Source organism: Schistocerca americana, chromosome 3 (genome assembly GCF_021461395.2).
Source record: "Schistocerca americana isolate TAMUIC-IGC-003095 chromosome 3, iqSchAmer2.1, whole genome shotgun sequence".
Classification (NCBI taxonomy): domain Eukaryota; kingdom Metazoa; phylum Arthropoda; class Insecta; order Orthoptera; family Acrididae; genus Schistocerca; species Schistocerca americana.
In genome coordinates this window covers 988695669-988711735 of record NC_060121.1, presented here as the reverse complement: position 1 = coordinate 988711735, position 16067 = coordinate 988695669, and the positions used below count along the sequence as shown (strand labels likewise).

The 16067-nt window shown below is 43.3% G+C and overlaps 1 protein-coding gene across 1 annotated transcript in view; it reads right to left on the bottom strand.

The window, feature by feature from the left end:
* Positions 1-16067, bottom strand: part of LOC124605701 (lysosomal alpha-glucosidase-like) — a 130351-nt gene that overhangs the window by 97536 nt on the left and 16748 nt on the right. Inside the window, exon 3 of the mRNA XM_047137562.1 lies at positions 13883-14057. Within this exon, the coding sequence (XP_046993518.1) occupies positions 13883-14057 (175 nt within the window). The remainder of the gene's footprint in view (positions 1-13882; positions 14058-16067) is intronic.

Here is a 16067-nt window from a genome sequence, read left to right as displayed (position 1 = left end):
TCAGCCCTGTGGGATGATGGTTGGGAAATGACAGACTAGGTCTGATGCTGATGCACCAGTGGGACATCTGTAGGATGCAGATGGGCTTGGTCAGATGTTGCTGCATTGGTGGGTGTCAGAAAGGTGTCGACATTGTGATGGACATGTGGGACTTGCCCAGCTGTCGATATGCAACTGAGATGTCAACAGGGTTGTTGAAGGGCTCGGATGAGAGCAACAGTGAAAGTGTCACTTATGATGATGAACAGCAAGCAAGTTAGCGATACAGAAGTTCAATCTTCCATTGTATGAGCAGCAGGAACTGCACTGACAATGTCGAAGGTAACAAAGCTATACTGAATGAGAAAAAAAGAACTGCAACCATTGTAAGTGGTGCACAGAGATAAGTACCTTCACTGGGAGAGCACAGCAGAAAGTCTAACCATCATTGGTTGGACAAAATCCACTCCTCATCAACAGGTTTTTATGTCGTGGCTCAGACAGCCACCCCAAATAATGTGTCCCAATTAACAAGAAATAAATGAACTTCATTTACACTCATACTGAATACAACAAAACAGTCATTTGGACATGAATACACACTTGGTTCCAATCTGCTGATAAGTCACTAACACTGCACTAGGAGATTTCTTACAATGACAATGTTAGCACAGCCATATCTGTGTAGCACAGTAGGAATTGAGGATGGTCTAATAGAGAGGTCCCCGCAAGGCGGAAACTCGTAGCTGCTAGGAGACAAATGTAGCTGCTGGGAATAAATCCTTCTGTCGGATGGACCTACGATGCGGCCGACAATGAGGGAGTGACAGTGAGATGCACACAGACTGACCGCGCAGGTGCAGCTGATGTCAGGCCCAGCGTGGATAAACTTTTATGAGATGTGGAGTGGTGGCTTGGACTCAGAGTGAAGGTGTCAGTGGTCAGTATGGAGAACTCAGGTGACACCTGGATTGAAAACTAGGATGCGACTCTGAGTGTATAGCAGTGCTGGGCAATGTGTGATGAAGCAAGGTGGGACAATTTCGATCCCCTCTTGTTTTGCCATCTGCCACCTTAAATTCATATTTTCATGTTTACCATTAACATACGTGAATATAATCTGCATTTTCATAAAAGAGAAAGATTGACCCTCAGTTTTAAAGAATATAAAACCAGATCTAATTTTGTGCTTAGTTTTATGTATGTGATTGATTTTCTAATTTATTTTGACTATTACAAATTGGTATCTTTTTTTTATAGAGTGAAATCAGTAATTGTTTCTTAACTTAGATTCTGTTATTGATTTATAAACAAATATAAATTCTGTACTAATTATAAACGTTTGGAAGATGAAACACTGGCATTCTTAAAGGACCTATTTGGCTCTATTCGAAAACATGTTAGCAAAGCCAGCCCTTAGTTAATTCCAAAATAGTTAACAGTTTTGTCAAAAGTATTGTTTGCATAACTATATTTGTTCATTTCATGATTTAAACAAATAATTCGGCCTAACCCTTGTAGTAGATGAAATTGTTTAAAGGAACAAATTTTTTGATGTATTCAGTTAACTTAATGAGTTAAGTTTTAATTGTAATGTCTGTAAATTTAACTTTGAACAATGTGTAGTTTCAGTACCTATTATTGTGATGATACATAAGGGCACAATTTTTGGTCACGAGACAGTCGGTCCACGGCCGAGTTTCAGTGGCGGTGGTGGTGGTTAGTGTTTAACGTCCCGTCGACAACGAGGTGATTAGAGACGGAGCTCATGCTCGGGTTAGGGAAGGATTGAGAAGGAAATCGGCCGTGCCCTTTCAAAGGAACCATCCCGGCATTTGCCTGAAGCGATTTAGGGAAATCACGGAAAACCTAAATCAGGATGGCTGGAGACGAGATTGAACCGTCGTCCTCCAGAATGCGAGTCCAGTGTGCGAACCACTGCGCCGCCTCGCTCGGTGCCGAGTTTCAGATGAGGAATCTGTGTTGCTTAGAATGACAACAATGCATCAACTTAACAGTGAAATAAGTGTCACACCAATAGGCCGTGTCTGCTCCATACGTACCTTTCTATTCTTCAAGAACTGTGAACTTTGTGGTAGAGGTTTTACTGCTTGTAGATGTTCAACAGTAAACTATTGTAGCAATATGAGGAGGTTTGTCTGCAAACTACGAGGGCAGTTCAGAAAGTAACCTCCGATTGGTCACAGTGCGGGTTGTGGGGGGAGTAGCGACGCCATCTGTGCGTTCACGCACTCAACAGGTCAGTCGGCATCAAGCCGTGGTCGAGTGAACGTCGTACCTGCGCTAGTTTAGTTTTTGTGGCAGTTTGAAATGTGTGCTGCAATAGAAAACCCCGCCAAATGTGAAGTGCGTGCTGTCATAAGGTTTTTTACAGCCAAAGGATATTCTGCAGCAGCTATTCATCGTGAGCTTTGTGCCGTGTACGGACCAAGAGTTATGAGTGAAGGAGTTGTCCGTGAATGGGTACGTTTATTTAAAAGTGGACGAGAAAACGTTCATGATGAAGAGAGGAGTGGTAGACCATCATTGGTGACTGACGAACTCGTTCAGACAGTTGATGCAAAAGTTCGTGAAAATCGACGTTTCTCAATGTCGGCGTTGTCTACTGGTTTTCCACAGATTTCTAAGACTCTCTTGTACGAGATAGTGACAGCAAGATTGGGTTACCGTAAGTTCTGTGCACGATGGGTGCCCAAAATTCTTACCGACCACCACAAAACTCAAAGAATGGCCTCTGCATTAGACTTTCTGTCACGTTATGAGGACGAAGGAGAACCATTGTTAAACAGAATCGTGACCGGTGACGAAACCTGGATTAAGTACGTGAACCCTGAGACAAAAGAACAAAGATGTGGGCACATTCAAATTCGCCTACCAAACCAAGAAAAGCCTCACAAGATTTTTCTGCCAGAAAACTGATGGCACCGGTGTTTTGGGATGCCAAAGGGGTGTTGTTGGTTGAATTCATGGAACGTGGTACGACCATTAATCAAGACGTGTACTGTGAAACAATAAAAAAGTTACGACGGGCTATACAGAACAAACGCCGTGGTATGCTGACTTCCAGTATCGTTTTTTTTGCACGATAACGCCCGTCCTCACTCTGCTCGCAGAACAACAGCCCTTCTTGAGTCCTTCAAGTGGGACGTTATCAACCATCCACCTTACAGCCCAGACCTGGCGCCAAGTGATTATCACCTCTTCATGCATTTGAAGAAATGGCTCGGGTCACAGCGGTTTGATGACGACAAAGAGCTCAAAGATGCGGTCACAGGCTGGCTCCAGGCACAAGCGGGTGATTTTTATGCAGAAGGAATTTCAAAGCTTGTGAAGAGATACGATAAGTGCCTCAATCGCTATGGAGACTATGTAGAAAAATAGTGCAAAGATGTAGTTGTAAGATGTATATATTAAAATATTTTTATTTAACTTGGTGTATTTTGTTAAATCAACCGGAGGTTACTTTCCGAATGGCCCTCGTATTAATGAGGCTTATCAAAAGTTAAACAATAATGAACTGGCCAAATAACTGTGTATTATTGGGGGGTTGCGAACAGTGAAATTAAAGAAGGGTGAAACGTAACTGTGAACCTGTCTGCTACATTATTTAAAGTAGTCTGTGTTGTACTTCTACATCCCATCTTTCAGCCAGTGTAGCAATGCAGTATGTCGACGCCAAGGACAACAAACAAAATAAAAGAAGCAGGCGGAACTGCTCAGATGGATGCTCCGATTGAAGAACTGGGAATGGCAATGGGTGCTATGACCTGGAGCAACTCCCAGTGCCAACTGACTCTGGTCAGCCAGGTAGCATCCTTTACAACTACATGGTCTGGTTGGCACGTGATCATGGAAGAGAATAGGTGACTGCATTTACGGCACTGATTGCAACACCTGTCACACCTCTAGCAGACAAGCTGGTGCCATATATTACTGTGGCAGCTGCGGGATATGCGCTCGATAACAAATACGGTGTGTTTATGTTTGTGTTCATACTGTTTACCCTGCATCTCCGGGACAGTGTTGCCAGCAGCCTGTCAGGCCCACAATTACCGTGTTGTGTACCGGTAGATCCCAGGGGGCTACTATACAGGCTTTTCAGTAGCTGCAGGGGCAACAATCTGGATGATTGACTGATCTGGCCTTGTGGCATTAGTCAACATAGCCTTGCTGTATTGGTACTGTGAATGGTTGAAATAAGTGGAAATACAGCCATTACATTTTCCAAAGAGATGCAGCTCTACTGTATTGTTTAATGGTGATGGCATCCACTTGTGTAAAATATTTTGAAAGTAAAATAGTCCCACATCCAGATCTCTGGGTAGGAATACTAGAAGAAGAAGAAGAAGAAGAAGGGGGGGGGGGGGAGGGAGGGAGGGAGAGAGAGAGAATCTTGACATAATTCAAAACAAACCTGGCAAGCTATGAGCCAGAATGTGGAATTTTAGACCCCTTACCTGAGTAGGTGGTTTTCATAGTCAGGACGGTCTGATGAGGCCTACCACATACTTCTTCCACTTCTCCCCTATGCCAACCTCTTCATCTCAGGTATCATTTACGTGCAATGTCCTAAATCATCTGTTGGAGAGATTCCAACCTCTGTCTTCTCCCACAAGTTTTTACCTTCTTTATTTCCCTCAAGTACTATGAAAGTTATGATGTCTTAACACAGAGCTCATCATTTTGTCCCTTCATCTAGTCACTGTTTTCCACACATTTCTTTCCTCACTGATTGCAAAGAACCTCCCTCATTTATCTTATCAGTTCACATGATTTTTAATGCTACCACAACACCTTTTGGCCAGAAACACCCTCTTTCCTTGTGCTATTCTGCTTGCTTTGCCCATTATGTGTTGTGTTGCGTTTCTTCCAAGGTAAGAGAAGTCCTTCATTTCAGCTACTTCTCATCCCCAATCGTGATGTTAAGTTTTCTGATAATTTCATTTCTGCTACTCCTCATCACTTTTTATCTGTATTTACTTCAGTCTCAATTCATGGTGTGTGCCAATTAAACTGTTCATTCCATTTAGTGCTGCAGATATGAGGAGGTAGAAGAAATTATTCTGATGGTTAAAGGAGATGAAAATTCAATTGTGATGGGGACTAAAATTTAACAGCAATAAAAAGAAGAGATGGAAAAGTAGAGGAGAACATGGACTGAGTGAAAGAAAAAGGAAAGAAGTCTAGTAGAATTTTGCGGAGAGCACAATTTAATGTTCTTCCAAGAATCATGAAAGATCAACATACATGTGGAAGAAATCTGGAGACACCAGGTTTCAAACAGAATACATAACAGTAAGACGGAGATTTCGGAACCAGATTTTTTTAAAAAAAAAAAAAAAAAACAGGTGCAGTGGGGATTCTGACCATTATTTATTGGTATGACCCGCATATTAAAACAAGAAATTCCAGAAAGATGGGAAATTATGGAGATGAAACCAGGATAAATTGAAAGGACCAGACATAATTAAAAGTTTCAAAGGCTTGGTTAGTCAAAGATTGAGTGAAATCAGAGAAAGGCAACGGAGGATCAAGTAGGCAAAAAGAAAAATCCCAATAGAAATCCTTGGATAACTTACAAAATACTGAATTTAACTGGCAAAAGGAGAAAATATGAAAATGAAGCAAATGAAACAGACAGTGATCGACTAAAAGTGCAATATGGCAAAGCATGAATCTGTTGTGACTCGCTGATCATTCACAGCGCCACCGCGCAATTACGCGCGTCCTCTACGTGCGGCGCTGTCTGCCAGCCATGCAGCAGCCGCGCCACCTAAGCGGCCAGCCGAGCAGCAGCCGCTAGACTGGGACTCAGTGCTCATTCGAATGCTAACGTGAACACATGTCTTGCTTGTCAACTTACTCTGTGACTTATATGTGTTGTGTCGTTCTGAAATATATTTGTTAAATTTGATGTTATAACAATTGGCGACGAGGTAGTGGATTTTTCCTTTTCACCGTTGACCCACAGGGTTCCATGGCTATTGTCGAGCAACTATTGCAAAATCTCCTTGAACAGCAAACGCTTCTAACAGCGGCGATTCGCGATTTCGTCGCGGCATCAAATGTGGGGCATTTCTTCTCATTGGCTGTACCTTCTTTTCCCCCTTACGACAAGATGGCGGAAGACTGGTCTGATTATGAAAAACGTCTTCGACAGCACTTCTTGGCATTTCAAGTCACGGACAAACAACCATGTAAGTCTCTGTTCCCTTCCTGGATTTCACCTCAAATGTATCGGTTGTTGTCGCAATTGGCTCCTTTGAAGGATCCTGCATCTTTGTCCTTTGCTGAAATGTGCTCACTTCTGTCTGTCTATTTTCAAAAGCAAACGCATGCGGAAGCCTCTCGTGTTGCCTTTTATTGTTGTCAAAAACAGCCACATCAATCCTATCGCGCTTGGGCTGCTGAACTTCACAGCCTCAGTTGAAAGTGTCAATTTGTTACTGACGTTCAAAAACAATCCTATGCCGATTCCATGGTACGGGATGCTATTATCCGGTCGGCGCCCGACAAAGAAGTTCGGCAACGTGCCCTTCAGTTGCCGAATCCGACTCTAGATGAAGTTCTCTCCATTGCGCAGTCTTTTGAAATTTCTTGCGCCACTGGGGCGCAAATAGAGGTGTGGGGTGATGCCGGGGAAATACAACTTCTGTGCACTGTTGACAGCGCATGCAGCACGTCCCCGCCGGCCAACGTGGGCGCAGTGCACTCCCACGCGCAGCCTCGGCCTAGCCGTAAACAACCCGCTAAGAAACTGCAGCAAAACCCCCGGCAACTTCCTTCATGTCCGCGGTGTTTTACGAAACATTCACGCGAGGATTGTCCCCAACGTTGGGCTGTGTGTCACAATTGCAAAAAGAAAGGTCATGTGTCTTCCGTTTGAAAATCTGACCGCATACATGATGTTCATGAACATGACACTGATTCTGATTCTGTGTTGTCTGTCAATTGCAGTTCTTCCCTTTCGGGGAAGTTATTCCTCACTGTCCAAATCCTTGGTCGAGATGTTCGCATGCAAGTGGATACCGGTTCTGCCGCCACTATCATTAATTCTCAGACGTATCTTCAGCTGGGTTCTCCACTCCTGTCCCTGTCACTCGGCAATTACGGACGTACAATAAACAGAAGATTTCTCTCTTGGGACAGTTTAATGCTGAGGTATCTTACAAATCCGTCGTTCGCACTGTTCCCATATTTGTGGTCGACCAGAGCAACGCAGAAAATCTTTTTGGTTTCGATGCCTTTCGCGATTTTGGGTTCTCCATAGATGACTCTGTCAATATTGTGTCTGATGCTATTCCTTATGCTCAACTGGATTCCTTGTCGACGACATTTTCGTCCCTTTTTTCTCCTGGGTTAGGCCGTGCAAACGACTTTGAAGCTCATATCACGCTCAAACCAACTGCTCGGCCTAAGTTTTTTCGGGCTCGGCCCATTCCTGTGGCCCTTCGTGATCGGGTAAAACGGGAGTTGGATCGTCTCACTACTTCAGGGGTCTTGCTTCCTGTCACTTCCAGTGAGTGGTCCTCTCCTGTCATTGTCGTTGCTAAGCCAAATGGTGGTATTCATCTCTGTGGCGATTTCAAAGCCACTGTAAATGCTCAATGCCTCATTGACACTTACCCTATGCCCCGTCCTGAAGAACTGTTCACTAAACTTGCTGGAGGCCAGTATTTTTCTAAAATTGACCTGTCAGAAGCTTATCATCAACTTCCTCTCGACGCTGCTTCCCGGCAGTTTCTGGTCCTTAACACGCCTTTCGGCCTCTATCAATACCAACGCTTGCCATTCGGGGTTGCTAGTGCCCCTGCTCTCTTTCAGCGATTCTTGGAACAATTATTGCTCCCTGTCCCTGGGTGTATCAATTACATGGACAACATTGTTGTCACTGGCTCCACCACTGAAGAAAATCTTCAAAATCTCCACACACTTTTTCATATCTTACAGACTGCCGGTCTTAAGTGTAATCTTCAGAAATCACAATTTTTTCAGGCGTCTATCACGTACTTGGGGTTTCAACTCTCTCGGGATGGTATTCGTCCGCTTCAGCAAACTGTCGCTGTGATCGATGCCCTTCCTCGCCCTACATATGTTAAGGAACTGCAGGCCTTCTTGGAAATTGAAGACTATGCTGAAACAGGCCCTGTGCCTGGCTACTTATCGACCTGGCCAACATCTTGTTCTTGCCACAGACGCCTCTCAATACGGGGTCAGTGCAGTCCTTGCGCACCGTTTTTCTGACGGTTTGGAACAACCCATTGCTTATGCCTCCAAAACGCTCACGGATGCCCGACAAAAGTATTCTCAAATTGAGAAAGAAGCTTTGGCCATTATTTATGCTCTTCATAAGTTTGGTGTTTTTCTCTATGGCTCAAAATTTCATCTTGTTACGGATCACAAACCACTTGTTTCCTTGTTTCATCCATCAACGTCACTTCCCTACAAGGCTGCACACCACCTCCAGCGTTGGGCTCTTTACTTGTCTCGTTTCAATTATGAGATTCATGTCCGGTCGACGGCTCAACATGCGAATGCTGATGCACTGTCTCGCCTTCCCATGGGTCCTGATCTGGCATTCAATAGGGACGAACTTTTGTGTTTCCACCTGGATGTTGCTGAGCAGCGGGTTGTGGACGGATTCCCCATCACCGGGGGAGAGGCTGGCAGCTGCTACGAGTTCTGACCCTACCCTCTGCCGGGTTTTACGCTGTATTCAGAAGGGTTGGCCAGATCGCCCGTCTGCTAAGACTTCTGATCCGTTGCAGAACTACTACGCTTTGCATTACCGCCTCACGGCTAGGGATGGTGGTATCCTCCTTTCTACCGACAGTGCTTCGCCGCGTGTTGTGGTACCTGCGTCTTTGCATGCTTCGGTCTTGCTCCTCCTTCACCAATGGCACTGGGGTGTGTCTCACACAAAATCTCTGGTGCGCCGTCATGTGTACTGGCCAGGCATTGACTCTGAAATAGCACACATGGTCGCTGCCTGCGGCCCTTGTGCATCACAGGCCGCTGCCCCAAAGTCACCTTTGTCACCGTGGCCTTCGCCTGAGAAGCCCTGGGAGCGCATTCATGCTGACTTTGCGGGACCCTTTTTAGGTACTTACTGGCTCCTCATAATTGATGCCTACTCTAACTTTCCTTTCATTGTCCGTTGCACGTCGCCTACCACCGCGGCAACAACCAGTGCTCTCGCCCGCTTTTTTTCTTTGGAAGGCCTCCCCTCTACTCTTGTTACTGATAATGGTCTGCAATTTGCCTCTTCCGACTTTGCGGATTTTTGTGCTCGTCACGGCATTACGCACGTCACGGCCCCGCCATTCCATCCACAATCCAACGGTGAGGCTGAACGGCTGGTCCGCACATTTAAGGCTCAGATGCGGAAACTTCTGACTTCTTCTGCTGCTGATGATGCGCTTCTCCAGTTTCTGGCTTCTTACTGTTTCACCCCCATGGGCGACCACAGCCCGGCTGAGCTCTTACATGGCCGACAGCCCCGCACGCTCCTTCATCTTCTGCGGCCTCCCACCTCACAGCCGCGGGTGCCTTCACTTGGCCGGTTCACCGCTGACGACCTCGTCTGGGTACGGGGATATGGCAGGCGGCCAAAATGGAGCCCGGGCTGCATCTTAAGACACCGTGGCAGACGCCTGTATGAAATCCAGATGGACACGGGTGTTGCAGTTCGTCATTCGGACCAGCTTCGGCCTCGTGTGCCAGCAACGCCTGTTCCGAATGCCGCTACACCACTTTTGGCCCTACCTGGGATCTTGGTATCTCTCAATACTCACAACGCAGCCCTCTCACCGTCATCGCGATGCCAGCAAAAGAACAGACGCCACCAGGAGACGTGCCCATGCAGGATTCAGATGACCATCCTCTGTCAGACCAAATCTACTCGCCTCCTTCTCCAACGGATGCCGACACATCGCCCATGTCTCCTGTCATATCAACTGGACTTGCTGCAACGGGCAGATTGGTGCACGGGGCCCCAGCAGATTCGACCCCTACGTCTCCTGTCATCTCGACCCGTTATCATCGGGGACACTTCCGTCCGTACAGGAAGCCTCCTCCTCGAGACTTTACGGCGAGTCAAACAACACCTATGGACGTTAGCCATCTCCAGTACACCTCCATCAAGACCAGGTGACTCGCCGATCAGTCAAAGCGCCGCAGCGCAATTACGCGCGTCCTCTACGTGCGGCGCTGTCTGCCAGCCATGCAGCAGCTGCGCCACCTAAGCAGCCAACCAGCCAGTGGCCGCTAGACTTGGACTCAGTGCTCATTCGAATGCTAACGTGAACACATGTCTTGCTTGTCAACTTACTCTGTGACTTATATGTGTTGTGTCGTTCTGAAATATATTTGTTAAACTTGACGTTATAACAGAATCACTAGAGGAAACACAGGTGCTGGCAATAGGAAAATTAGAGAGACCTGTGGAGAAAAGAGAAGCCGCTGTATGACTATCAAGAGCTCAGATGGAAAGCCAATATGAAGCAAAGAACAGAATGAAGAAGGGATATAAAGCAAAAATACTTGAAGGGAATTTTACAGAAAGGGAAGAGGGAGTAGATGAAGATCACATGGGGGATGCAATATTGCGAGAAGTATTTCACAGACCACTGGTGAAGACATAAGTCAAAACAAGGACCTGGCGTAGATGACATTCCTTAGATCAAGAATACTGTAATGATTCCAATTTAATGAAGGCATGTGTAGCAAGGAGTGAATTTTAAAGAAGTTTCAGCTTAATAAATCATGGTTGCAAAATACTCACATGGATTACTTACAGAAGAATGGAAAAATTGGTAGAAACAGATCTCACGGAAGATAAATTTGGATTCCTGAGAAATAGAAGAACACATGAGGCAATACTGAAACTTCAACTTACCTTAGAAGATAGACTGAAGAAAGGCAAATCTGCATGTATAGTATTTGTAGATTTTTAGAAAGCTTTTGAAAGTACTGACTGGAGTATTCTCTTTTAAAATCATAAGGGAAGCATGGATAAAGTACAGGGAGTGAAAGGTTGTCTACAGCTTGTTAAAAAATCAGACTACAGTTATAGGAACTGAAGGGTACGAAAGTGAAGCAGCAGTTGAGAAGAGATTAGGACAAGTTTGTAGCCTATCCCCAACGTAATTCAATCTGCACACAGAGCAAGCTGTGAAGGAAACCAAGGAGAAATTTCAAAATTAATAGTTCACAGAGAAGAAGCAAAAACTTTGAGGTTTGCCAATGACATTGCAATTCATGCAGAAATCACAAAGGACTTGGAAGAGCAGCTGACAGAATGGATGGCATCTTGAAAAAGAGGTTAAAGTATGAACATCACCGAAAGAAAAACAAAGATAATGGAATGCAGTTGAATTAGATCAAGGAGTTAAATTAGCAAAAACATCAAATGAGTTTTTTTTTATATGGGCAGCAAAAGAAGTGACAATGAGCAAATTAGAGGGGACAAAAAATGTGGACTGAAAGAGGTAAAAAGAAGTTCTGAAAAGGAGAAATTTATCAATACCAAATATAATGTTCAGAATTTGTTTCTGAAAGTACTGTCTGGAGTGTAACCTTGCATGGAAGTAAAACATGGACAATAGACAATTCAGACAAGAGAATAGAAAAGTTTTAAATGTGGTGGTACAGGAGAGAGTTGAATGTTAGATGGATAACTAGAATAACTACTGAGGAGATAAGAAATGTATAGCACCAATTGACTCAGAAAAGGGATTGGTTGATATAAAACATACTATAGCATCAAAGAATCATCAATTTGATAACACAAGGAAGAGTGGGGCGGGGGGAGGAATTGCAGAAGGGACCAGTGCTTGAGCACACTAAGCAAGTTGAAACAGATTTAGATTGGAATAGTTATGCAGAAATGAAGAGGGTTGCACAGGATAGACTACTGTGGACAGCTGCATCAAAATACAACACCAAGAAAGGAGGCATTAGCACAAAACACTTATTTGGAGTTCAAGTTCAATATAACACTCTTAGGCCATCATCAACAACTGAATGTTGCAACCACAGATGTGATTAACACAAGTATTACTGCTAAATAAACAGAAGATACCTAAAATGATGAGCTGTAGTGTTTACAAAGGAATATATTACTTTTCTATGTCATGCAGAAAACACTACATTTAACAAAAAGTGAAAACATTTTTATATTATGTACCCATTAGTCAATTTGCATTAAATAGAAAAAGGCAGAGATAAGAATATATCCAACAAATAACTGAGGACATTGGATGAAGAGGTTGGCACAGGAGAGGAAGCTGTGGTGGGGCCCCATCAAACCAGTGAAAAGATGACTGGAAAAACTTGACATCAATAAATATAGGATGCAGAATGTCAGCTTAGCTTTGAATAACAAAACACAACTCTTCCTTGGTTAAATAGTTTCAGTTATGCAAATCTTAGATTATAATAGTAAATTCAACTTTATTTTCCATTTCCTGTCAAACTGACTTCCCCGTAACCAAAAAAAGTAACACTTCACTTTGCAAACACTCTTAAATCTCATCATTTAATGCATCTTCTGTATATGTACCAATAACAGCTGTGTAAATAGCACATTATTTTAAGTGTAATTGCAACATCCAGTTGTTACCAAGTGATGGCATCAGAAGCTGAAAACTGAGCTAGTAAGCAACATTTTCAAATGTTTCCATTTTAACAATATTGCCATCTACTGGTGGAGAGAGAGAGAGAGAGAGAGAGAGAGTGAGAGAGAGAGACTAACTTTATTTTAGGATTACGCAGTTTTGTCAGGACAATGTAGCCGAGTGTGTTTTATTAATTAACTAGAAGCACACTGTACAACAGCTCATCAAAAATCTCAGTCTTTTATTTTATTTTTATTTAAGCCTGTCAACTGCTCAGTACCTCAACTATGTGATACACGGTTGGTTACCTTTACTCCTTCCATTATTTGTATTTTACCCAGAACTTTACATGATCATATTCATCTTAGCAGGTATATTAATTTTCTACATCAAGTCAAATTTAGGAATTCAATTCATAATAGCCAGTCTCCGTTAACTTAAATGAAATTTCTGAACCTTCACATCTAACAAATTTTTTCATGTCGTGTGTCACAGCCCACAATACAATTCTATTTTCCACCTTAGCTGGTGTTAAATAGTATGTAATGTTGTTCTCACTTGTACCTACTACAACAGTGGTTATTTATTAAAATGATTGATGCATATTTTCAACACTCACACAGGATGACATGGTAAAATTATGATGCTAAGAGTAGCACTTGAAAATGGCTGCATGTCAAAATCAGCTGATTTTGTAATATAAAGGACAGTGATTGTATAGCAGCCAGGTTAGAAAACAAAATTGTCTTCACATGTAGGTAAGTTGTTGCACATTAATCCTTCACATGGAGACTACGACACATAACTAATGCAGTTAATGAAGGCAAAGATAGTGTTACACATTGTTGAATATGTTCCACTAATATATATCTCCCGGTTGACATTTGTCTACGAACGAATCCTGTGAAATGAAACTTATCTCCATCACAAACAGGACAAAAGTATAAAATCACATGAAACAATATAGTGATGTATAAAAGACTGCATCTAATGTTCTTAGTTTTGAAAAAAATATATAATACGATAGATAAAAAAATCTACTCACCAGGCAACAGCATAACACACACATAAAAGACAGTTGTAACTGGCAAGCTTTCATATTTTGTGTGTGTGTTCTGTCACTGCTTCGTGAGTAGATTTTTTATCTATCCTATTAACTAATTTTTTCAGTAATTGATTGTGTTTGTTGTTCTTAGTTCTGAGTATAACATTCCCCACAAAGTAGTCAAAATAAATCTACAATGAAGTTTAACTCATATACTCACATTTTCTAAAGGCATTCTGTCATGGTTGAACATAGTAAATCGCTGCCAATCAGTGGAGAGTTTCAGAGACGAACGGTGTTCACCCAGGCCGTACATACTGCTGCCACCTGGCAGCAGCATTGATGCTTGCAGAAACTGGTCAGCGAAGGTCAATGTGTTTATACCGAATTTCAGTCTGCAACAGGAGAGTGCATTTGATTCTAATTACTAAACAAAAAGAAAAGAAATACCGCATTGCATTTCTATCCTAAAGCAGCAGTTAAATGTAATTGGATAAATAATAAATATACTCACCAAGTGACAGCAGGAGAACAGACATATAAAAAAGGGTTTTACATATGCAAGCTTTTGAAGCCAGTAGCTCCTTCTTCTGGCAGAAGGGGAAAGAAGAGGGGTGAAGGAAAAGGGCTGAAGGGGTCTAGGAAAAGGGTTAGAGTTTGGGAACGTCACCCAGAACCCCAGGTCAGTGGAGACTTACAGACAGGATGAGAAAAAAAGACTGATTGTTGGGGGGCTGCACCAGTTGAGATATGGAAACCTGAGAGCTTAAAGGTGGAACAGGGTAATACGCACAACAGAGATTACTGCTAAAACATTGTGTAGGAGTTAATAAGAGTGAAGTGCTAAGTGCACTGTATGCCACAGAGGACGGAGAAAACTAGACAGGTCAGAAAATTAAAAATGTGGAAAACTAAAACAGAGTGAAGAAAGGAGTAGTTATTGTGAAGAAATGCTGAGACAGAAAAAATTAATGTAAATTAAGGCCAGGTGGGTGGCAAGAACCACGGACATGTTGTAGTGGTAGTTCCCACTTGCATAGTTCTGAGAAACTGGTGTCTGGGGAAAGAGCCCAGGTGGTGTGTGTGGTGAATCAGGCACTGAGGTCACTGAACTAGGCTGGAGGAGTAATTACATCCAATAAGGGAGACTGTAAAGAGTCTGCATCTAAACAAATACATTTGCCTCGAATGCCGAGGCTGTACGGGAGGGAACGTTTGACATGGAAAGTATGGGAACTGTCCAAATGTATGTACTGTTGTTTGTTAGTAGTTTTAATGTGGACAGAAGTGTGCTACAGGCCTTCCAGCAAGGATGAGATCAACATGAAGGAAAGTGGCGCTAGATTCATAACAGAGCCACATATGTACTCGCAACACACACTATCCTGTTGCAGAGCATGCTCTACAGCAAGATAGCTGTGACCTCAGCACCTGTTTCACCACACACGCCATCTGGATTCTTCCTCCACAAACCAGTTTCTCTGAACTCCGCAGATGGGAACTAGAGTTACGTATCCTCGGTTCTCACCATCCACCAGGGATTTCTTCACAGTAACTACTCCTTTCTTCACTCCATTTTAGCTTTCTACATCTTTCACTTCCTGACCTGTCTGTTTTTCGCCATCCCCCTCCCTCCTCTGTTACATACAATGCAGTTAGCTTTTCACTCTTATTAACTCGTGCACAGTGTTTTAGCAGTAATCACTGTTGTGTGTATTACCCTGTTCCACCTTTAAGATCTCAGGTTTCCATATCTCAACTGGTGCAGTCACCAACAATCAGTCTTTCCTTCTCATACCATCCGGTAAGTCTTTTCTGAACTCCAGCCCTTTTCCCTAAACCTCTACAGTCCTTTTCCTTCAACCTCCCCTCCCCCTTCCTTCCCCTTCGACCCTTCTGCCGGAAGGAGGAGCCACTGGCTCTGAAAGCTTGCATCCCTCTTTTATATGTGTGGTCTCCTCCTGCTGCTTGGTGAGTACATTTGTTATCTATCCAGTCACATTGTATTATCAAAAATTAATTATTTTTGTTATTATGCTAAAGCAACAGTTAATTCAGATCAACAATGGTGTGCATTTAAAAATAGTCGGCCACTGCCATGTTGCAATGCTGACTGGCATCACTGAGGCTACTCGATCATTATGACAGCATAAGACAGGAGAGTCTGTATTCGGTGACAGTACAGCAAGCATCTACCAGCAGCAAGCAGAGCGGCACCAGGCAAAGGGCGATGGTTGAGCGGTTGGGCAGGAAAGAAACTTTTGAAATTGCTGAACTTGTGGATTACCAGTAGAGCCAAGATAAATATTTCTCCAGTGGTCATGCAGTAGGCCTTTTTTATGCAATTCTGTGATCTGGTCACGGATTGCAAGGTCGACTGCAGCAGTCTTTCGGTGAGCAAGTGT